Source organism: Chionomys nivalis, chromosome 3 (assembly GCF_950005125.1).
Source record: "Chionomys nivalis chromosome 3, mChiNiv1.1, whole genome shotgun sequence".
NCBI classification, from domain to species: Eukaryota; Metazoa; Chordata; class Mammalia; order Rodentia; family Cricetidae; genus Chionomys; species Chionomys nivalis.
Window position 1 is genome coordinate 39,030,756 of NC_080088.1, and position 23,003 is coordinate 39,053,758.

Sequence of the window (23,003 nt, forward strand, 5' to 3'; positions counted from 1 at the left end):
CTCCCAGGGCTGCTTTTGTAGACATAATCATAGTTTCATGAAGTTTTAAGCTAAAAATGTGGTATGTTCCCCTATGGCTTATAAATATACAATCCAGTAAAAAATACTTATGATAATCATACCTTACTCTGAAACCAACCCATGTTAACAGAGGCTGTTCATTCGTTCATTCCCAACTGCCCAGACCCAAAATAATTACACAAAAACTATATTATTTAAAACACTGCTTGGCCAATAGCTTAAGCATATTGCTAGCTAGCTCTTAAATTAACCCATTTCCATTATTTATATTTTACATGAGGCTTGTGGTTTATCAGTAAAGTTCCCAGGCATCTGTCTCCTTCGGCAGCAGTTACATAACGGCTACATAGCATCTCCCTGACTCTGCCTACCCTCTCTCTACATCTCTGTTTGGATTTCCCACCTGGCTTTACTCTGTTAAGCCACTGGCCAAAAGCAGCTTTATTTTATTAACCAATAAAAGGAACACATATGCAGAAGGCCTTCCTAAACCAAACCCAGATGACAAGATTTTATAAATAAGTTAAGCTCTCAAAATACTGTGAGTTCTTAAGACTTTCTGAATGTTCCATCCTATGTGTTTGTTGAAATACCTAGAAAGTGTTGGTGGTTTGAGATTGCATTTAAAAATAGTGAGTTATCATGAAGGGATGTTGTATTTTGTTGAAAGCTTTTTCATCAGAGAGCAGAGATACAAGGAATATACCTAAACATAATAAAGACAATATACAGCAAGCCAACAGCCAACATCAAACTAAATGGTGAGAAACTCATAGTGATCCCACTGAAATCAGGAACAAGACAAGGTTGCTCACTCTCTCCATATCTATTCAACAATTTAATATAGTTCTTGAGGTCCTAGCTAGAGCAATAAGACAACAAAAGGAGAACAAGGGGATACAAATCAGAAAAGAAGAAGCCAAACTCTCACTATTTGCTGATGATATGATAGTTTACATAAGTGACCCCCAAAATTGTACCAGGGAACTTCTACAACTCATAAACACTTTCAGTAGTGTAACAGAATACAAGATTAACTAAAAAAAAAAAAATCAGTAGCCATTCTTTACACAGATAATGGGCTGAGAAAAAAATCAGAGAAACATCACCCTTCACAATAACCACAAATAGCATAAAATATGTTGGAGTAACTCTGACCAAACAAGTGGAAGACTTGTATGACAAGAACTTTAAAACTTTGAAGAAAGAAATTGAAGAAGACACCATAAAGTGGAAAGATCTCCCATGCTCTTAGGTAGGTAGAATTAACATAGTAAAAATGGCAATCTTACCAAAATCTATCTACAGATTCAATGCAATGCTCATCAAAATCCCAGCAAAATTCTTCACAGACCTCGAAAGAACAGTACTCAACTTCAGGCAAAAAACCCAGGATTGTCAAAACAATTCTGTACAATAAAGAAACTTCTGGAGACATCACAATCTCTGACTTCAAACTCTACTACAGAGCTACAGTACTGAAAACAATCCGGTATTGTCATAAAAACAGACAGGAGGACCAATGAAACTGCATCGAAGACCTGGATATTAATCCACACACCCTTGAACACCTGATTTTTGACAAAGAAGCAAAACTATCAAATGGGAAAAAAAAAGCCTATTTAACAAATGGTGCTGGCATAACTGGGTATTAACATGGAGAAGAATGAAAATAGATCCATATCTTATCACCATGCACAAAACTCAAGTCCAAAGTGATCAAAGACCTCAACATAAAGCCAGCCACGCTGAACCTCATAGAAAAAAAGTGGAAAGTATACTTAAATGCATTGGCACAGGAGACCACTTCCTAATATAACCCCAGAAGCACAGACACTAAGAGAAACAATTAATAAATGGGACCTCCTGAAACTGAAAAGTTTCTGTAAAGCAACAAGTCAACAAGATAAAATGGCAGCCTACAGAATAGGAAAAGATCTTCACCAACCCCACATCAGACAGAGGTCTGATCTCCAAAATATACAAAGAACTCAAGAAATTGGTCATCAAAAGAACAAATAATCCAATTAAAAATGGAGTACAGACCTAAACAGAGAACTCTCAACAGAGGAATTTAAAATGACTGAAAGACACTTAAGGAAATGCTCAACATCCTTAGTCATCAGAGAAATGCAAATCAAAACAACTCTGAGATTCTATCTTACACCTGTAAGAATGGCCAAGATCAAAAACACTGATGACAACTTATGTTGGAGAGGTTGTGGGGAAAAGGGAACACTTCTGCATTGCTGGTGGGAATGCAAACTGGTACAGCCCCTTTGGATATCAGTATGGCAATTTCTCAGAATATTAGGAAACAACCTTCCTCAAGACCCAGCAATACCACTTTTGGGTATATACCCAAAGGTGTTAAATTGTATCACAAGGACATGTGCTCAATTATGTTCATAGCAACTTTGTTTGTCATAGCCAGAACCTGGAAGCAACCTAAATGCCCCTTGACCGAAGAATGGATAAGGAAAATGTGGTATATTTACACAATGGAGTACTACACAGCAGAAACAAGTAATGACGTCTTGAAATTTGTAGGCAAATGGATGGAGCTGGAAAACATCATATTGAGTGAGGTAACCCAGACCCAGAAAGACAAATGTCATATGTACTCACTCATAAGTGGTTTTTAGACATAAAGCAAAGAAAACCAGCCTAGAAATCATGATCCCTGAGAACCTAGACAACAATGAGAACACTAAGACATACGTATGATGGAGGAAGGTCATCTGTCTATGTGTTACTTTTATTGATTAATAAAGAAACTGCCTTGGCCTTTGATAGGACAGAAAATTAGGTAGGTAGAGTAGACAACAGAATTCTGGGAGAAAAAAAGCTGAGTCAAACAGTCGCCATAGCTCTCCTCTCCAAGATGGATGCAGGTTAAGATTTTCTTGGTAAGCTACCACCTCGTGGTGCTACACAGATTATTAGAAATCGGTTAATCAAGATGTGAGAATTAGCCAGTAAGAGGCTAGAGCTAATGGGCCAAGCAGTGATTAAAAGATTAAAAGATTACAGTTTCCGTGTAATTATTTTGGATAAAGCTAGCCAGGTGGCTGGGAGCTGGGAGGCCTGCTGCTTCTTTTACATATGTGGATCTAATCTACATGGGAAGTAAAAAAAGACAAGATCACCTAAGTGACCATGGGAGCCTGGGTACCATGGGAGAAGGTTGAAGAGGAGGGGATAGGAAGGAAGGGGAGCAGAAAAAGGATTTATAGCTCAATAAAATCAATAAAAAAAAACCCTTGAATCCAAAAAAGGTAGCGAGTTACACAAAGCTCCCTATAGTCACTGAACTCTAGCCATAGCTGTTCAGATGATTCTCTAACAAAGCTTCCTATTTGCGTTTCTACCAACTGTCATGCAGAGTATTCAGGGTTAGTGATTTGTAACCAGTATGCTATCAATCATAGCAAATTAAGCCACAAAACAACTTGAAGTGAATGCTTACTGCCTGTCCTGCTGCTTGCCAGTGCTTACAGCTGGATGGTTAGTTATTTTTAGAAGTATAAACAATTGGTCAGGCTTAAAGCTAGCAGTGATGTATACCTGATAAACATATGAAGTAATCATGGCTTAACATGTGCACACATGCCTTTCATCTAAACAAATTGGGGCAAATTGCAAGCCAGTAAGAGCTGTTTCCATCTCTTTAAGTAGATTTGCTTCTTAAATTCTTCCAGGGCTCTTTAATAATGAATCATACATTTAGCTACTTGATTTAAGTTTAGTAGGTAATCGTAATATCTAATTTGAAACAACTCAAATGTCCATTGTCATATGGGCCAACAAGATACGATATATTCATGCAATGGAAGACTATTTGGCAGTAACGTGTGCTGGTATGTAGACTTCAGCATGAGTGGAGCTTGAAACATCATGCTAAAGGAAGAAACCAGGCATTAAATCGTGTGCCGTGATCAAATTTATGTGAAATACTCCAAGTAGGTAAATATGTAGAGGCAGAGAATAAGTGAATGGTTGCCACAGGCTGGGAATAGGGCGAGTGTAGACCGCCTTGGCGAGTTACTCTGTCCAGGGTCTGTAACCTGCCTGGCTGGTCAGTTATTCCAGGGTCACAGAGAGGTACCACCTGAAAGACATGGGCTGATGAGAGGAAGGAGGCTAGGCAGATTTGTCGAAGCCTCCGTTTATTAGAGTCATGGTTGCAGCTTATATAGCCCCTGGATGAGTAGCTTGGGGGGCTGGGGCACGGGGTCTTGCCGCATGGTCCAAGCCAGTTACGAGGTCGTTGGCCAGGAGGTTACGATAATCGGTCAGGTCACGATTCCTTGGTCAGTAAGTCACAAGTTGACACACCTAGTTCTCTGGATAGAGTGTGAGGCGGGTTCCGCTAACAGATAGCTCTCTATTAACAGACAATTTGGGTTTGGGATAGGCTTTGTCAATAAAACAATTCTAAATACAATTGGGAAGTAGAGCCCTCTGCAAAACTCCTCACGGCGGTGATCCCTATAATAATTTTGCGGGGGACATGGCTCCTAACAGGTGAGGAAGGGTTGGTGGGAAGGAGTGAGGAGTGACTTCTAGTGAATGTGATGTTTCTTTACATACTGAAATATGCATGAAAAACTTGGTAAAGTCAGTCTTGTTTTCCTTCTGTTTAAACAATGTATATAATTAAACTATTTTCATAAATTTTGAAATTGTGAGTAAAAGAAGTTTTTTTCAGTCATGGTTGGGGGAAAAACAATTTAGAAAAAAGTCTGATACCTAGTCGGCTTTTCCCCCAGTTGGAGATTGTCTATAACTTTTATTTTTTTTGTTAAACGTTGTTTATTTTTAAAAATGTTTTAAATTGAAATAGAATGACATCACTTCTCCACATTCCTCTCTCCAGCTTCTTGTAGGCACCCTCAAGCCCCTCTCATGTCCCCTGAGTTGATAACCTCTTTTACTTTATTATTGTTAAGTATGTGTGTTTGCGTTCGTGCACACAAATATATGTGAATACATCCTGCTGCGTGTTTCTGTTGGAGGCATGTGTGTGATTTCAAGGCTGACCATTCTGCGTAGGACAGCCAATAAGGGATGTGTCCCTGGGAGAGGTTAGTTACCGTTTACCCAGCAGCCGGTAGTTGCCTGTAGTTCTTTGTTTAGTAGCAGGAAATTTCCCTTTTCCATATTACATGTCCAGTGATACTGCGGTTTGTTCTTGTTTATGCAGCCATTTCTAGGAGAGGCTGTCTCACAGAATACTTCCTGGCTCTTGCAGTCTTCCACTCTCTTCCATGATGAGGGGTGACTGCTACATGTTTCTGTGAGTAGAAGATAACATGTAGCATGCAGTAAAGAATTATGCTGACCTAGCAAAGTGGCGGTAGTAGATTCTTTTCTAAGATCCATGACCTCACTAGTCCCAGGAAGTTGGCTGGGTTCTAGTTCCATGCATGATTTCCTGCCTGCTGAGTGGACTTTAAGTTCAATTAGACAGTCATTGGCATATGAGTGGCATTTATTGCGCCTTTATGGACAGCTTGTTGTTGTGGTCATTGTCACACTCATAGGTATTGCGCCTGAGGAGGACTGTGTAGTTGCTTTCCTCTGTTGGAAGCTTCCATAGTATTTTCTGGAACCATGGAAGTTAGATGACAGGAAAGAGGCCTTCAGGTCAGATTGAGCTCAAATCATTCACGTCCCGTGTCTAAAGTGTGTAGTATCTTCAGTAATAGGGGCTCACCTTCAACTCTGCAGAGGCAACCAAGGCTAAACTGATAATCTTTATTGTTTTGGAAGTCATGTTTTTCATATGATTTATTGAGTGGCTTATTTAAAAACAATTGTATTTTTTTCCAGTTGGATGTACTGGTTCTAGAAGCATTGGGAATGCATTTTAAGTTTGGAAGTGGATGTAGTTTATGCTTTCGTCTCCTGTGCCGTTGTGCAGGTTTTTGTTCCTGTCTGATGGAAGAGGATCCAACTCAGTTAATAGCTGGTGTATGAGCTAGTGTCTGCCTGGCTATGCTTCTAAAGCAGCTTGTCTTACAGTGCTTTGAGGATTTGACCACAAAACATTCAATGAGAGGAAATTTTATTACATTTAATTTTGGAGGTAGTTATTACTTTTCTTTCTGGGTTTTTTCCTTTTTTTTTTTTTTTTTTTTTTTTTTTTGGTTTTTCGAGACAGGGTTTCTCTGTAGCTTTGGTGCCTGTCCTGGAACTAGCTCTTCTAGACCAGGCTGGCAGGGTCTCACTTTGGCCTTGAACTTCCACAATCCTCTTCACAATCCTCTTTCCTTTTAGCCTCATGATTCCTGAGATCACAGGTTTGAAACCCTTTGATGGACTTTTATTTATATTTTGTAAGCATGTTATTGGTAGCTCATTGAAGCACCCTTTGTGTTCTAACATATGTTACAGTTTCAGAGTTACAGAGCCAGGAGGGAGGTGGTTCATTCATTATTTCCAGCCATAAGGCTTGGTATTTGCTGTGTCTTGAACTTGCATAAAGCCTGTACTTTACTATTTTGGGACCTTGTCTGCCTTTCTAGTACATTTGTACCAAGCTTTAGCTTTTAAGGTGAGTTTATAGTTTCATATAGCCAAAGAAGACTGAAAAAACTACAGCCTGCCTGCCCAAACCTTGTCAGACCCAGTTAGACTTGTAGGCATTGCATGTTCAAAGGCTGAGACTTGAGTCTCTTTGGGGGCCGAGCGCTATGTGAAGCCCCTCTCGGCTCCTTTCCTACGGTCTTAGCTGCAGTCTTTGCAAGGCTTTACTACAGGGACGCGCGCTGGTGGGGTTTCGGGTCTGAAAGCTGAACCTCTGGCTTCCTCGAAAGACACCGTTGTTTTTAATTATTTAGGTTTGTGGCAGGTGTCTTTACTACTTTCAGTATAGTATTTTCTGGTCCCTATGGCACTTACTTACAGTTGAGCTGCCACCATAGGAGGTGGTTCCCTGGGCACAGCATCATAGAGCCCCGCAGCAGCCACATTAAGAGGTGTGCTTGGGCACGGCTATGACTCTGAAAGTCCTTGGAGGGCACGTGTTTTGACCAGACACTAGCTCTGTTGTCTGAGATAGCGAGGCATGTAGCAGAGCTATTTCAAAAAGAAAATAAGGTTTGGCACTAAGAAATTGGAAAAATTCTGGTTCATTTGTGTTATAGAATTCCATCTCGATAGCAGGATATTTTCCTCATTTCATTTGCACATTTGACAGCATATGGTATTTTTTCACCATGCACACATTGTCTTCTTAATTTCACAGTTAGAAACCACATTTCGAATTCTGATCGCCTGTCTCATACAGCCTGGTTAGCATGGGCTAGCCGCTCGCCAGTATCCAGTGTGGGTTCGGATTCTTTGTGGAGTAAATGAGATTGTTTCTAAACAATTAATGAACATATGTAGAACGTTAGAATAGCTCCTTGCACATGGAGAGTGCTGCATCAGGCCGTCCCCGCTGCTGCAACTACATCACTGTGATTTGTCTTCATGAGTGGACAGTGCTGTCAGCATGCTTGTGCCATCTACTTAACAGTTCCGATCAGTAATTCCTGGGAAGGCAGAACTCTATCCCTAAAGCAGAACGTATGGTTACCTCATGAGCCTTGTATTGTGTTCTGACTGCAGAAAACCTTTTCTTCTGAGATGTAGCCTTTTGCAGGTGATCCTTATGAGTGCATCTTGTACAAGATGATTCAAGAGTAGTTTTAATGACCAGAACTCCTTTCCTTTCCTTTCCTTTCCTTTCCTTTCCTTTCCTTTCCTTTCCTTTCCTTTCCTTTCCTTTCCTTTCCTTTCCTTTCCTTTCCTTTCCTTTTTCCTTTCCTTTCCTTTCCTTTCCTTTCCTTTCCTTTCCTTTCCTTTCCTTTCCTTTCCTTTCCTTTCCTTTCCTTTCCTTTTTCCTTTCCTTTCCTTTCCTATCTCCCTCCCTCCCTCCCTCCCTCCCTCCCTCCCTCCCTCCCTCCCTCCCTCCCTCCCTCCCTCCCTCCTTCCTTCCCTTTTTCTTTTTCTTTTTTCTTTTTTTTAGGGAAAAAGATCTTGAAGAAGCCCTGGAAGCAGGAGGCTGTGATCTTGAAACTTTGAGAAATATAATTCAAGGGAGACCACTGCCTGCTGAACTGAGGGCCCAGGTTTGGAAGGTAACTTGAAACCGATGAGTAAAATACAGTCACTTAGTAAACTTTTACTAATTGTTTTTTTCAACTCTCTGAAGAGACTGTTGAGGAGTATGCTGCATCTAGAAACCAACCTGAGTAACTGACTAAAAGTATGCTTCTGAGCCAGGTGTAGTCGCATATGCCTTTAACCCTGCCTGTGCTGGGAGGCAGAGACAGGCAGATCTCTGTGAGCCTGAGGCTCGACTGGTCTATGTGGTGAATTCTAGACCAGCCAGGAAGATGAAATGAGACCGTGTCTCAAAATAAATGTTTTTGTAGTGTTAATAATAATGTTTGCAGTGGTGATAGTTTTGTAGCCCTAGAAATGGCTGTAATCCTTACGTAGATTGTTAGCGAATAGTAACTAAGTGAAGAAACAAGCAGCAAGCAGTGGGAGATTAAAAAAAGAAAGAAAAAATTGAATAAAGATGTTACCTATTTTTTTTGAAAAGTTATAAGCATAAAGGATGAAATAGAAATCATTTACTGCCAACAGGTAGACCACACAATATCTAGGTGTGTGTCCTTTTTCCTCATGTGTATTGGAATTAGAGCTGCACATAACATTCTAAATGCCTTATTGTAGGAATTTAAACACAGAATAGTGTGTATGCACGGTGAGTGCTGTATCAGGCATCAGCCATTCCTACTGCCGTGGATAAGTTACTGTGATTTGCTTTCGCGATTTCCCGGTGTGATCAACCTGCTTCTCCATCCTTTATTTAGCAGTTCCTCTAATCTGATAATGTTCGTGAAGGCAGAACTCTGTCTCCTAAAGCAGAATGTTCAGATGCTGTGTGTGCCTCGCCACTGAAAAGAACGGAGACTTGTCAAGGACCTATCATGTATCTCTAACTCAACTTTAACTTTTGCCAGCATCCAACCAGCCTGTTTGACTAGTGTTCTCATCATATCCTCCCTGTCCCTTCATCCTGGATTTTGTAAAGCAAGCTAAAATACTTCAAAATGAAATTCCTGAAAAATAGTTTTAGAGCAACTCTAAGACCACCAGACCCAGATGTACAGTCCTTACTCTTTGTCAGTGCATATTAACTGCACAATGGTGGTGTCGGGGTTAATGGTTTTACATGTATGTACATAGTCACCTCCACCACCCACCTGTCCCTTCCTGTCTCGAGGGTCCTGCTCCCCTTTGCAGTAAGTCCCCTCTATTTTTTGTCTTTTTTCCCCTTTTGAGGAGAGGTGATCCAGGTATCCTTAGACTTATAGGAGCATGAGCAGTCTTAACCAGTGTCTGTGCCCACTGAAGAAAATGTCTTTCCCTCTCTACCAATCATTAGCTGTCTTTAAAAAAAAAAGCAATTCTTTAGTATCAAAATAATTTTTAAGTTGTCTTATAAAAGTATTTTTATAGGGGATTTGCTCAAATTCAAATCCTGGAAGGACTGCCGATTGCATTTGGTTGTCTCTTGAGTCTGTTAATTAAGACAATGATAATTTTGGTTGGGGATGTGGCTCAGTGGTAAGGTGCTTGCCCACCCTGTGCTGGGCTTCTGGATTCACTTCCCAGCACTGCCACTAAAATAAAATTTAAAAAAAATGTGTGGTGGCCAGCTTGGTCTGCAGAGTGAATTCCAGGATAGCCAGGGCTATCCTGTCTCAAGTAAATAAATAAATAAAATAGTTTTTACACGTACTTGAAAAAACTTACAAAATATCATCTCAGTTCATTAAGAATTCTTTTTTATAATTTTAATTGTACATGGCATAGGTATATTTTTTAATTGACAAAATTATATTCTTAGTTTTTACATTTCAAAAAAAGTTGGCTTTAAATAAAGCCGGGTAATATAGTGTAATCCATTCTACCCACTGAACCAACATGAAGTGGGAAAGTAAGAGAAGATCATTTTTGTCACATGGTATTGGTGGCACTGGGTGGTGCGTGATGTGGGAGTGTCATATCAATCTGTTGCTTTCATTGGTTAATTAATAAAGAAACTGTTTGGCCTGGTAGGTTAGAACATAGGTGGGTGGAGTAAACAGAATGCTGGGAGGAAGAGGAAGTGAGGCAGACGCCATGTGGCTCCTCTCCAGAGCAGACGCGATGAAGCTCCGACCCAAGATGGACGTAGGCTAGAATCTTCCTAGTAAGCTACTGCCTCATGGTGCTACACAGATTATTAGAAATGGGTTAGTCGAGGTGTGAGAGTTAGCCAAGAAAGAGGCTAGATATAATGGGCCAAGCAGTGTTTATATGAATACAGTTTGTGTGTTGTTATTTCGGGGCATAAGCTAGCCAGGCGGCTGGGAGCTGGGAGGCAGGAAGCAGGCTCGCAGCTCCATCAACAGGTGCGCAGACACTTAAGCTTGTAATCTTGTTATTCCTAAATTTGTGCTTTCCTCGGTATAGCATGTTTTATAGGAAGGGGCAATAACAACGATGCTCGTTGTTTTTGATGTCTTTCTTCCAGATTGCTCTAAATGTTGCAGGAAAAGGCGATAGTTTGGCATCATGGGATGGTGTTTTAGACTTGCCCGAGCAGATCACTATTCATAAAGACTGCCTAGAGTTTATTGGTAAGTTTGATAACTGTGAAGAAAGTTATCTTGTTATAATTTGGGATATGCTGAATTTGTAAAAGTCTTATAAATAGTTTGGCCCTTTTAGGAAAATTTTGAGACATATAATTTTGAGAAAGAGCCCAGTTTTACTGATCATTTTCTATTATTGATTTTTTTTACACATTTACAGTTTTGTCATGTTCTTCACCTTGTTTCTCATATAATTGTAGGCCCATGTGATTACATGTAGCCTTCAGATAAAGAGACCGCGTTCTGAAAGTTTATCTTTGAGTTACAGATCATGATCTACTATTTTAAAATTGTTATAAATCATGGGTGAATAGGTTTCCAACCTTTCTACAAAATCTGTGTTAATTCATGATACTTATTAAGCCTCTGTAGTTTATACTGTCTTTTCTAATTATTTATAGTATGTTGGAATCTTTTTTTTTTTTTTTTTTTTTACCTGTTACATCTTAGTTAAAGCATTGGTTAAATAGGCTTCAGTGTACTAACTACTCAGAAACTGTATCTGAGATGTAGCTCAGCAGTAAAGTGCTTGCCTGACATAAACGAGAGCCTTGGTTCTGTTACCAGCACTCCAGACAGGCAGGCAGGCAGGCAGGCAGGCAGGCAGGCAGGCAGGCAGGCAGGCAGGCTGTTGCTAGTGTGAACAAAACAAAGGGAATTTGGATAAGAGATTTGAAGACTTCACATGATGTATATAATATATATTTCTGAGATTACCTTGATTTTAATAATAATGGTTATAATTTTGCTCATATTTAATTTACATTTTATCTGTTTATTCTGTATGAGAATACCAGTATGAGAAGTCATAGGTAATTTTGCTTGTGCATGTTCAGTTAGCTTTATTACAAAATAAAAACCAAGATTTAAAACCAGGGAAGGGAAGGAATAAAGTACTAAAGTTTATGCTAGAGAATGAACTCTCCCACTAGTTGCCAAAGCTTCACATTGTAGAGAAATTGATAGTCTTCTTAGAAAATGTTCTTTGACTTTCCAGCAGCACGGGTTATCCTCTCGTTGCCCATTACCCTGCTTCAAATTGGCCATCTATGGTTAACATGAATATGGTCAATATTGCTAAGTACTGTTTGCTAGTGACTGTCTCCTGTTTTCTCTCTGAGGGCTAGGTAAGAAAAATAAACCACTGCATGTGAACTGAGAGTTGTGCTGTAATAGCTTTAAGTTAGAAAGAAGATTAGACAGAGTATGTTCAACATAACACAGTACCATGTACAATGAATGTACATGATGACAACTTTAAAAATTGATACTTGAATATTATAAAGAATTTTGACTATTTTTTTCTTAGGTTTTGCAGATGCCAGTGTCTATTAAATACAAGATTATTAGATATAGCTCATTGATAAAGCATTTACCTAGCTTATGCAAAGCCATGATTCTATTTCACTACTACAAAAAAGAAAAAGAAAATTATGAGAAAAATACAGTCACAGTTTTACTGCTTCTATCATAGGTTAATAGACTCACACAGCGTTATTTGTGAACAGCTAGGGGCCTGGTCACTGAGCCTCTGTAGTTCCCTGATAACTTTAGGTTGATGCTTTATTTCTAGAGCAGCTCTCAGTGCAAGAGGAGAAGGCAGCAGAATTGCTTCTGGATATTGAATCTGTAATTACTTTTTACTGTAAATCACGCAATGTTAAATACAGCAGCTCACTGAGCTGGACTCATCTCCTGAAGCCACTGGTGTGTCTCCAGTTGCCTCGCAGCGACCTATACAACTGCTTCTATGCCATCATGAATAAGTACATTCCCAGGTAAGCTATGGTTTGGTTGTAGTTATAAAAGTCCATTTTACTTTCAAATAAAGTTTGTTATATTTCTTTTGATGGTAAAGGAAAAGGGCCAGGTAATTTTTGAGGTTGCTAGAGGTATAATTGCTATTTGACTTTGTTCTTGTGACAAACATTTAGAAAAAATTATTTATTATGTGTATGGGTGTTTTGCCTGCATGTATGTCTGTATACCACATGAGTGCCTGGTGCCTGAGAAGGCCAAAATGGGGTGTCCTATTTCTAAAACTGAAATTACAGATGGTTGTGAGCCTCCGTGTGGGTGCTGGGAATCGAACCTCAGTCCTCTGGAAGAATTGCCAGTGCAGTTAAGTGCTGAGTCATCTCTCGAGCCCCCATTATAAAGAGTTTTACGGGATTCTTTTTATTAGGAAGTTGCACTACTAGAGTTTGTACTTGAAGCTTAACTTCACCTAAAAGTAAAAATAACGGGATTTTGTAAGTACTACTTTATGTGAGGAGCTATGATTGCAGTTAGGAGCATAGTCCTGCATGTACAGGTGTTTGGCCTTTCTGCCTTACGGGAACATAGTCCTACAAGCAAGCTGAAATATGTGCAGAGTCTTGGGAAGTGAAATATAGAATGCTATAGGAATATTCTGTGGGTAACGTAATTTACCGTCAATATCAAGGATGGCTTCCCCAGCCAAATGGTGCGTTAGCCGAGACGAGACAGATATGGAGCTGCTTGCGGAAGGGGCCATGGTGGTGGGGAGGGTTGGGAGGTCCTCAGAAGGCTGAATATTGTTGTAATTCTGAGTGCTATGGTTCAGGTAGTCATATTTTGAGAGCCCAAAGAAACTTTAAGTATAATCTCGTCCAGTGTCTTGGCTGTTCAACTGTGGATACTCATGGTGGAGACACACTCACACTGAGCTACATTCCAGTCCCTTGTTGAGGTTTTTGATTTTGATTTCACTGCTGGCTAATGCTAATAAGTATCTTTTTATATGTTTATTGACAATTTATCTTCTTTAGAGAAATGTTTAGTCAAAAAACAAATCTATAGACAAAAAATAAATCTAAAACAGAACAAAACGTTGATTCAGCCAGAAGTCCCAGGAGTTTAAGCACACTAGATCTATTTGTACCTGTTTTTAAAGTCCTGGAGATTGTAGTCAGGGCAGAGTGGTGAGCTTCTGTGCTTCTTTGAACCTATACTTCTCTATATAAAGAAACTGGTTCCAAAGATACTGAAGGCGAAGACCAGGGTCATGGCAGAGACAGAATTGGGATGCCTGGTTAGAGACAGGTCTACCACACTGTCCCTGTTGGCTGCCTGTGGTCTGTCACTTCTCATTGCATCCACAGCAAGGGACAAGATGTCCCAGTACTGTCTCTAAATCTCGGGGCAGTGACAGGCGTAGAGGAGGGGCTATGTTGAGCTATGTCACACCTCATCTTGTCACATCCTTCCTGTTCCTTTTTGTTTGGTTTTGGTTGTTGTTGTCATTATTTTTGAGACAGGATTTCTCTGTCCAACAGCCCTGGCTATCCCGGAACTCTCTTTGTAACCTAGACTGGCCTTGAACTCTCAGAGATCTGCCTACCTCTGCTCCCGAGTACTGGGATTAAAGGTGTGCACCCCCCCTCTCCCCCCCACCCCGCAGCGGATAAATCCAATGTTAATGTATCATCTTACTACTGATTGGGAGATAAGATGGGTAGAGTTATATCAAGCACATACCCTTTTGTTTGGGAGAAACATTGCAGTGTGCAGCCCTTAGATGAATTTTCTTTTTTTTTTTTTTTTTCCCCTTTTTCTGTTTAAACAAAAAAGAAAGGCTTTTACTTTAACATAGTAAGATTACATATAACAAAACAGTTATCAAGCAAGAATTACAGTTTTAATATTTATATCTATTTTATCCTTTATCATAACTAAGGAAAACTATAACTATGTATCCATTCTTCAACTCCATCAAAGACTCCAGAAGGATATAATATTACGTAAGCAAACAAGAAATCCAAAACTCTAGAAATGACAGAGACATCTCGCTGCCTGTACAGTCACCCAAAGTTCCTGTGTACCGTTGGGGCATCCATCTTCGGCCTTCAGGTCCATAGTATCCAGCAGACATTTTCATGAAGCAGGAAATTCCAAAGACAGTTCAGTCACTTTCTGCTGTGTCCTGCAGAATGTCTCCCAGACTCTTTCATGAGTCAGGAACCCCAAAAGAACATCTCACATTTTGGCAAGTTCAGCAGTCCTCTCTCTGCGGGTTCTTTGTGTCCAGTTTATGCATCAGTCCAAGCAAGCGCAGTTTCTTGCCCAAATGGCTAACCAACTCCATAAGGAGCCTCTTCGATGCCCATCTTCTTCTTGAAGTAGATTGGTGCTGCCAGGAGCAGACGTGTCTCATTGCCATGAAAAACCCTAAGTTATTAAAACATTTTAAATGCCATATTCTGCAGTCTTTGAAAGATATGAAGAATGCCTATCTAAAATATATCTATACACATCTTGAAAATCTAACATGACTACAAGTTTGACTATTATTGATGATTATCCATTAACAACCTATATACGTTACATTTTTAAATGATCTACACAATTACAATACCTTAATCAATATCAGAAATACATATAACAAAATTGACCTTAAAATCCACACCAATGCAAATTATTCATATCTATATCATATCCTTCTTTAAATGTAAAATAACATTTATAAACCATATTTGGGAACAGGGGCGCAGTTTTTCTCTCCAAACTGCTTCCTGCTGTATAGGGGCGTTGTTAATCAGATATTTTATGGTATAACCTGTGTGCCAGGGTCATCTCAGTTGGCAGTTGAGTGAAGTGATTTTTAGAAGAGGAGTGGGGATAGGGGGAGGGAAGTGGGGGGAGGGCAATATTTGGGAGGAGGGGAGGGAAATGGGAAATGGGGAGCAGGTGGAAATTTTAATTAAAAAAGAATAAAAATAAATAAATAAGTAAAAAAAAAAGAATACAGATAGTTATAGATTAAAAGAAAGAAAGAAAAATAAGCCACGTAACAATGGAAAATTCACAGAGAGTCTGGATTATGAACATTGTGTTTTCTTTAATTTTTTTGACTGTAAAAGAGCTAAGTACAGAGAGACATTTCATTATATGGGCTGCCAAGAATGGATATCATAAGGGTATTATGACTTTAGAATTTGGGTCTAAGGATATGATGCTTTGGAAAGGAGATTCTTTTTTTGTTTTCACAGAGGATGAGACCCTGTGGATTGTTTCTATTTCAATATGGTATGATAGACCACGCCCTCCTAAAAGGTTGCTGTGAACACTCTAAAAATCACTTAGATGAATTTTCTTTCAGTGGCTTCTTCCCAGCGATGCTCACTATTTTAAGAAATGAGACCTTTTACCTCAGCCACTGCCCGTGTTTCCCATGCTCTTCCTGTCTCTGTGTTCCACCTTGGCATTCAATTGCTCTACGTTTACCTAATTGAGAAAGTATTCAGACTTAGGATTATTCTCCCCTGGATAAATCCCGTTCTCTCTGGGCCTTCTGTGTGCTGCCATTTCTAATATCAAATGGGGTAGACTGAAAGGTGGGCATGGGGCTGGAGAGATGGCTCAGTGAAGAGCACTGGCAGTTCATGCAAGGGACCTAGATTCTGTTCCCAGCACCCACATGGCAGCTTACAGCTGTCTATAGCTCTAGCTCTAGGAGATCTGACACCTTCTGCCCTCATCAAGCACTGCGTGAACATGGTACACAGACATACATTCAGGCAAAATGCTCAAACACATAAAAATAAATTTTATAAATTAAAATAAAGCAAGCAGGCTGTGCTTGGTGACTTACCTGCAATCCCAGCACTCGGGCGGAATGACAGGAGGATTGCTGTGCTTTCAAGGTGAGTTTGGACTGCACGGTCAATTCTAAGGCAGCCTCGACTACAGAGAGAGACACTGTCTCAACAGACAAAAGAAAGTAACAAGACAGTGATAGTTGAAAGTCATAACAAACCATTGCGTTGATGTGAAATATTACATTTACATACATAATTTTCTTTATTCTCTTTGAGTAGTATTTTCATGTTTGTAGTGCTGAGAGTTGAAGCTATGTCCTTACATGTCCAGTATATGTTCTACACTGAACTGAACTCTCACCTCTAAATAATGTTTAAAAATATTCTTTAATGGTGCTTACTACTACTACATTTATTTCATTATTGCGTATGTATGTGTGCACATGTGAATGCCACAGTGTGTGTGGGGGATTCAGAGGACAGTCTGTAGGAGTGGGCTCCTGGGATTGAACTTAGGTCATGAAGCTGTGGCAAACACCTTTTCCTATTGAGGCATCTCACTGGCCCAAATGATGCTTTCACGTTAAAACTGTAATAATTATTAAGTAAACTGTTGTAAATTCTACTTTTTTCTTTGTTTCATTTTCTTTAAAGTTTACTTTTTAAGGCTGTGCCCCTGCAAAAATAGCTTGTTGAACTATGCTCTGAGCTTTACATGTAGGAAGATGGTAGTATTGCGTAATGAACTAGGGCCCAGTTTCTGTGTTTAAGTCACAGTTCCATAGTTGGTTACTGTTCTGTGTTGACAAGCCTCTGCGCAAAACAGCCTTGGTCTTGGTGCTGTTTGTGTTTAGATACAGTGATTAGAAGTAACGTGGTCTCTTCTCCAGTCAGTAAGATCAAGCTGCTGAAACCTGCTGTCTTGGATAGATAATTTTCCATGAAATAAGTGCTCAGTTTTGAGGTGTTAATATACAAATGCACTAGCTAAAGCGTGATGACAGTAGCATTGTCAAGTCTTCAGCACCCAGTGGTTTCAGTGGATGCTACCCAGGTCAGAGACAGCATGAGGTCAGCCAGAAGCAACCCTGTCTCCTGAGCACTGAGCTAGCGTGTTGACCGGGCTATACCTGCTCTGATGCAGCATGGGTGGCTACCGTTTGAGTCGGGTTTGGGGTAGCTCCCGTGACCACCCTAGGCAGATGAGCCTTCTTAAGGCTGACTGGATGAGAAGTTTCCTGAGTTAATAGCGGAGGCCACAGGGAATTCAGGCATCAGCACACATTTCTGTCGTTTTGTAATTATTCTTCTTTTGAAGTATCTGCACAGGAATGTGACATTTCTTTTGGGAAAGGCCTCGTGATAATAAAATTCACAGAGTGTATATTAGGTGATTCACTTGGGAATGGTACAAGCTCAAGGCTTTCATCTTACAGAGCAGCTCTTTGATGCTGGGCACTTAGTACTTCTGGAATTTACTCTGGACATCTGGTATCCAGGCCGCTTTGATGGTCTCTCAGGCTCAGAGGTCATGTTCTGAAATGTCATCTTTCTGAAATGTGCTCTTCTCAAACTTACACCTTTGCTGAGAGATGTTACTCTGGATCTATAAACTGTGGTGCAAACTTGAAGCCCTCCAAGGAGTTTCTGCTTCCTTGGCAGGGAAGGAGCAGGCTGGACTCACTCAGGACCCTGTAGATCTTTGGGTACCTTGCCTGTATCACAGTAACCTAAATGCTAATTTTAGTGATCCCAGAAGTCCTCTCACTTGAGGGCTGCTGGGTTTGTCTGGAAACCTCCCTCAAGTGGCTGCATGTCAGTCATAATTATGGCAGGTTTTTTGGCGGTTGTTAGAAGAGCGCCCTGCCTGGCTCTCAGGAGGGCTTGCTGGGAATGCTGGGGTACTCCAAGGGTGAAAAGAGGAAGTGGGTGTTTCAGGACTGGATAGTGGTATGATCATGTCTGACCTAGTAATGAGAAACTTCGCTTCTCTTTCTCGTAGGGATTGTTCCCTGAAGGGGAGGCCATTTCATCTCTTCCGATTGCTCATCCAGTACCATGAGCCTGAGCTCTGCTCTTTTCTTGACACAAAGAAAATCACTCCAGACTCCTATGCACTCAACTGGGTAATAAAGTGAAAGTAGGAACATTTAATGAAAAATAGTTTATATAGAACTGTACTTAGAGGCGGGAGAATTGGGTTCAGGGCTAGGCTGGGCTACATAGTAAAATGCCGAGTTCCCCTCCCCCAAAAGACAACATTAGTCTTTTGTTATTTTACATACATATATATATATATATGTGTATATATATATCTCAATGATATTATATATATAAGTGAATATTATGTATTTATATGCTTATATATAATATAGGATCAAGGCTAATTTCTATTGTTGTAAATATGTATATTTATAAATATGTATATAGATATGAGTTCTGCTTAAAATTTTAACTGTTGAAACTGTTGATAGTGTATATATGAATTGGTAAACAATCATGAGGAAAGCTAAAATCACCAAATGGTTGTTATAAAAGAATATAAAGCACAGCTGTGTGCTTTCCCTTTGTATTTATATTTTCAGTGTGATGTCTCATTCTAGATCTCATGGTTTCTCAGATCTTTGAGTCTCAGAACCCAATATGCTCTTAGAAGGTTTTGATGACCCATTGTTCATATTAATTGTGTTGATTAGAAGGTAAAACTAAGGAATTTTAATGTTTTAGTTTATCTAAAAGTATTGCTAAATCTATTATATACTAACATAATTAACCTACCTTACAATGAAAAATGACTACATTTCCCAAAGAAAGTAGTGAGAATGATGCAATTTTTTATATTTTCATGTTTCATTATTGTTCACTTAAATGAAAGGCAGATGGGTTCACATAACTGCTTCTAAATTTATTTGGTCTGTAATGTTATCTTGTAGTCTGAGAATTCTGCTCATTCATGAGGGAAAGAATGTGAAATAGGCAAGTAAAAGTCTTATAGATCTTATATTTTGGCTGTGAGCCTAGTCTTTAGCGGCTGAGCCATCTCTCCAGTTCAGCAAGTAAGTCTTAAGGATTTTGTGAAATAGTGGTGAGTTATGAATTTCCCACTACAGAATCTTGGGGTTTTCGGATCATCGGCTCATACTCGAGGAGTGCTCTACTGGGCTGACATGAGGATACTCCTACAGCATGGGTTGAATGCTAGGAGACTACAGAGGAGCTAAGCACATTGCCTGATCATTCTTATCTCCATTTCCTTAGGGAGCTTCCCATCTGCCCTTGGTCACTGTGTGAGCCTAGGTAACTTGGCTCAGTGCTCCGGTGTCTTTATCTGTAAAATGGGAATAATAGTATATTAATGTCTCAGGAGTCGATGGGATGCACTTAGAAATCATGAGTGGTAATTTGAGCGTCCTAACTGGTTTCATTACCAGACAAATAAATCTCAGTAGCCTCTTCCTCAGTTCTCTTGGCCAGTTTTGTCACTTTGAGTTAAAATAATAAAATTCCTATAAAAAATGTAGTATTCCTCAGTTTATATGTTGTGATTAAATCTATTCATTTTTGTTAAAATAAGGAATTATTTCTTTTTTCTTTTTCTTTTTCTTTTCTTTGGTTTTTCCAGATAGGGTTTCTCTGTAGCTTTGGAGCCTATCCTGGAACTAACTCTTGTAGACCAGGCTGGCCTCGAACTCACAGAGATCCACCCGCCTCTGCCTCCAGAGTGCTGGGATTAAAGATGTGTCCACCACTGCCTGACTAGGAATTATTTCCTAAGCATTTTAATGATTAATGTTGATCTCTGCCTAGGACATGACTTTTCCATTCCAGAACTGTACATTAGTACTCTGTTGTTTTAGGGTTTAAAATATGTGCTAAGACAATGAAGTTCCCTCAAGCTGGTCTGCCAGAGGGCTTGTCTTTGCTGTTAGTGTCATGTTCCTGAAAGGCAAGATGTTACCTCAGAACCCATGACTGCGGAGTGGAACGGTGAAAGTATTTTGCAGCAGCATTTTTGTGCTTTAAAGCCTTCTGGTTAGCTACTCGGACACGGGCTGTGGGCTGAGCACCACAGCTCAGCTCTGTGAACTTCTGACAGTTGCGTCATCCCAGTCTAGTCCTTGTCTGGGGAGAGAAGCCTGCTCTTAAGGCCCCTGTGAGAACTAAAGGTAATTAATGAACAATACGTAACGAGAATTTAGTGCCTCACACAAAGTTTCTACTAAATATCTATGTTCTTTTAGCCTTGGGATACTTTAAATACAGTTCTTTAGATGTAGCTGTTTCTGGTCTAAGGAAAGCTCTGGATACCACTCACAGTGCGATGGCAGAGATCGATCTTGATCACTCTAAAAGTTAGGTTAATCATCTCTTCTCAGCCCTGGAGAACAGGAGTATTCTTTTGTGTTATTTGTTTTTGTTTTTCAACAACAAGCAGAAATAGAAGCTTTAATGAGGTTAAATGGCATGCCTTCCGTCACACAGCTAGTTAAGTGACCCCAAGGGGTTTTATATGCTAAGGTTAAGGTACGCATCATGTGCCAGGTGCAGAGGCTTTGCTGTGATGTCACTGACTAGCTTGCTTCACTAACTTGACAAGGCCAAGTCAGCTCCAGTGGTTTATGTCTCTCTCTCCTGACTGTAGCTTGGGAGCCTTTTTGCACATTACTGTTCCATCGAAGTCACCCAGGCGATATGGGATGGATATCTACAGCAAGCAGATCCATTTTTTATTTATTTCTTGATGTTGATCATCCTTGTTAATACAAAGTGAGTATCACATGCGTTGTTCTTTCTCGGCTTCTAACACAGTTCTTCCCGTTAACTTGATCACTTGCTTCCTTTTTACAGAGAAGTTATCTCAGCACAAGAGTCTGACAGCAAAGAAGACGTTATCCGTAAGTGAAATAACGCTTGAGGTGATGTGATCTGCCTCGAACTCAGTTACCCCATCCAGAGTGTTACAAGATGGGTGTGGCAGCATTCTGAGGTTCCGTTCAGGTCCCCTGTTCTCAAACACAGGCCCTGGGCCCAGCTCCCAGCATTGTGTAAAGAGTGGAAACAGCTCTTCAGAGAGCCACTGCTGAGATTGTTTTATATGTTGCTTACGTTGAAACTGTTTTAGCTTTAAACTTAATCAGTGCTAGTTACTGTATTTTCACAAATAATTGATTAATTATTGGCATGTCTATAAATACATTTCAGACTTCTTGGAGAACACTCCATCCAGCTTGAATCTGGAAGACATTGAAGACCTCTTCTCTCTGGCTCAGTATTACTGTAGTAAAACACCAGCTTCTTTTAGGAAGGTAAAAGATGAGAAACGGCAAACTGGTCTGAGTTGGATGTTTTGTGTTCTTTTGTTTAAAATGTCTTCACTTCAGTTAAAATATTTCAATTATGGTTCTTTTCCACTTATTGGTTTGTTTTTGTGATCTTTCACTGTGGATTGTCTCCCTAGTAGATAATAGACAGTTGTGTCAGCTGTTGACATGACTTCTGTTCAATAGCATGGTTAGCAGGAAGGCTTTCATTGTAGACAGGAGAGAGAGAGAGAGAGAGAGAGAGAGAGAGAGAGAGAGAGAGAGAGAGAGAGAGAGAGAGAGAGAGAGCAGCCAGAGACATCTGGAAGGGTCCAGAGCAGAGAGGAGACAGCAGAAGGAACATGGTCAGCAGAGTAGCCCTAGACCTGGCCATGAAAGATGCAGCAGTGGAGAGTGGAGAGAGGTGGGCATAGAGAGAGGAAGAGTGTGGGAGAGTAGAAAAGCCCAGAGTGTGCACACACACACACGGAGGGTGGGAGGGAGGGAGAGACAGAGAACAGAGAGGAAGGTGAAGACAGAAAGGGGAGGACAGAGAACGAGTGTAGCTGAAGTAGCAGGCTTATAAGGAGAATGAGTAACCGGGGAGGGTTGCTCCTGAGTGGGAGGGAGTTTAGGGTAAGGGAGGGGTGAGAAGGATTAGGATGCTAGCATGGACTTTGAAATGTGTACCAGGTGCTTGTGATACTGAGGAGCCTGGAGGCCAGCATGCATTTCAGTAGCTAATAGCACCACAGACATCATTTGTCTCTTCTACCAATGAAAAGGGAAATGGTTCCTTTGGTAGAGGGCAACAGGCTTCACAAGTTCCTGGGGGAATGCTGGCTTCTAACTGCCAGAATCTGGGGAAATGGAATTTCCTTTAGACTTGACAAAAATAATAGCAGGAAGCATCTTGCCTTTGTTCAGTTTCTTTGTTGGTTTCTAGTCATGTGGAGATTATTTCCTAAGTTAGTGCTTTTGTAACTTCAGAAATTCAAAGATCCAATGGTGGGTATATTGTTAAGTCTGCTTTATGTGGAGTTGATACATGGGTGACCATAGATATGCAGAACTGCCTTCTTGGGGTCACTTATCCTACAGACACACACACACACATAGAACTAAATGTATAAATACAACCTGGTCAGTCCATATAGTGTTATGTGCATGTATGTGTTTTCAGGGCTGACCACTTGTTCTTAGATAACTAACGGGTGTTCTCCTCCCACACTCGATATTCCTGTAGTTCTTTCTGAGTTAAGACCTCATGAGCTTTCTACCCCCGCCCCCTACACGTTAGCATGTCTATTGGTGTGTTGTTCAGGTCGTGTTTAGGCAGTTGTGTTGGTGAAACTTCATGGGTGTAGCTTCTGATATTTCTAGGAAACATATTGTCACAGCAAACTTTTCGTGCCTCT

The 23,003-nt window shown here is 40.2% G+C and overlaps 1 protein-coding gene across 2 annotated transcripts in view; it reads left to right on the top strand.

The window, feature by feature from the left end:
• Tbc1d23 (TBC1 domain family member 23) overlaps positions 1-23,003 on the top strand; it is a 59,988-nt gene that overhangs the window by 8,412 nt on the left and 28,573 nt on the right. For both annotated transcript variants that reach the window (XM_057765481.1, XM_057765483.1), the window contains exons 2-8: positions 8,039-8,150; positions 10,604-10,709; positions 12,298-12,502; positions 18,288-18,411; positions 20,928-21,052; positions 21,134-21,180; positions 21,488-21,591. In XM_057765481.1, the coding sequence (XP_057621464.1) occupies positions 8,039-8,150; positions 10,604-10,709; positions 12,298-12,502; positions 18,288-18,411; positions 20,928-21,052; positions 21,134-21,180; positions 21,488-21,591 (823 nt within the window). The remainder of the gene's footprint in view (positions 1-8,038; positions 8,151-10,603; positions 10,710-12,297; positions 12,503-18,287; positions 18,412-20,927; positions 21,053-21,133; positions 21,181-21,487; positions 21,592-23,003) is intronic.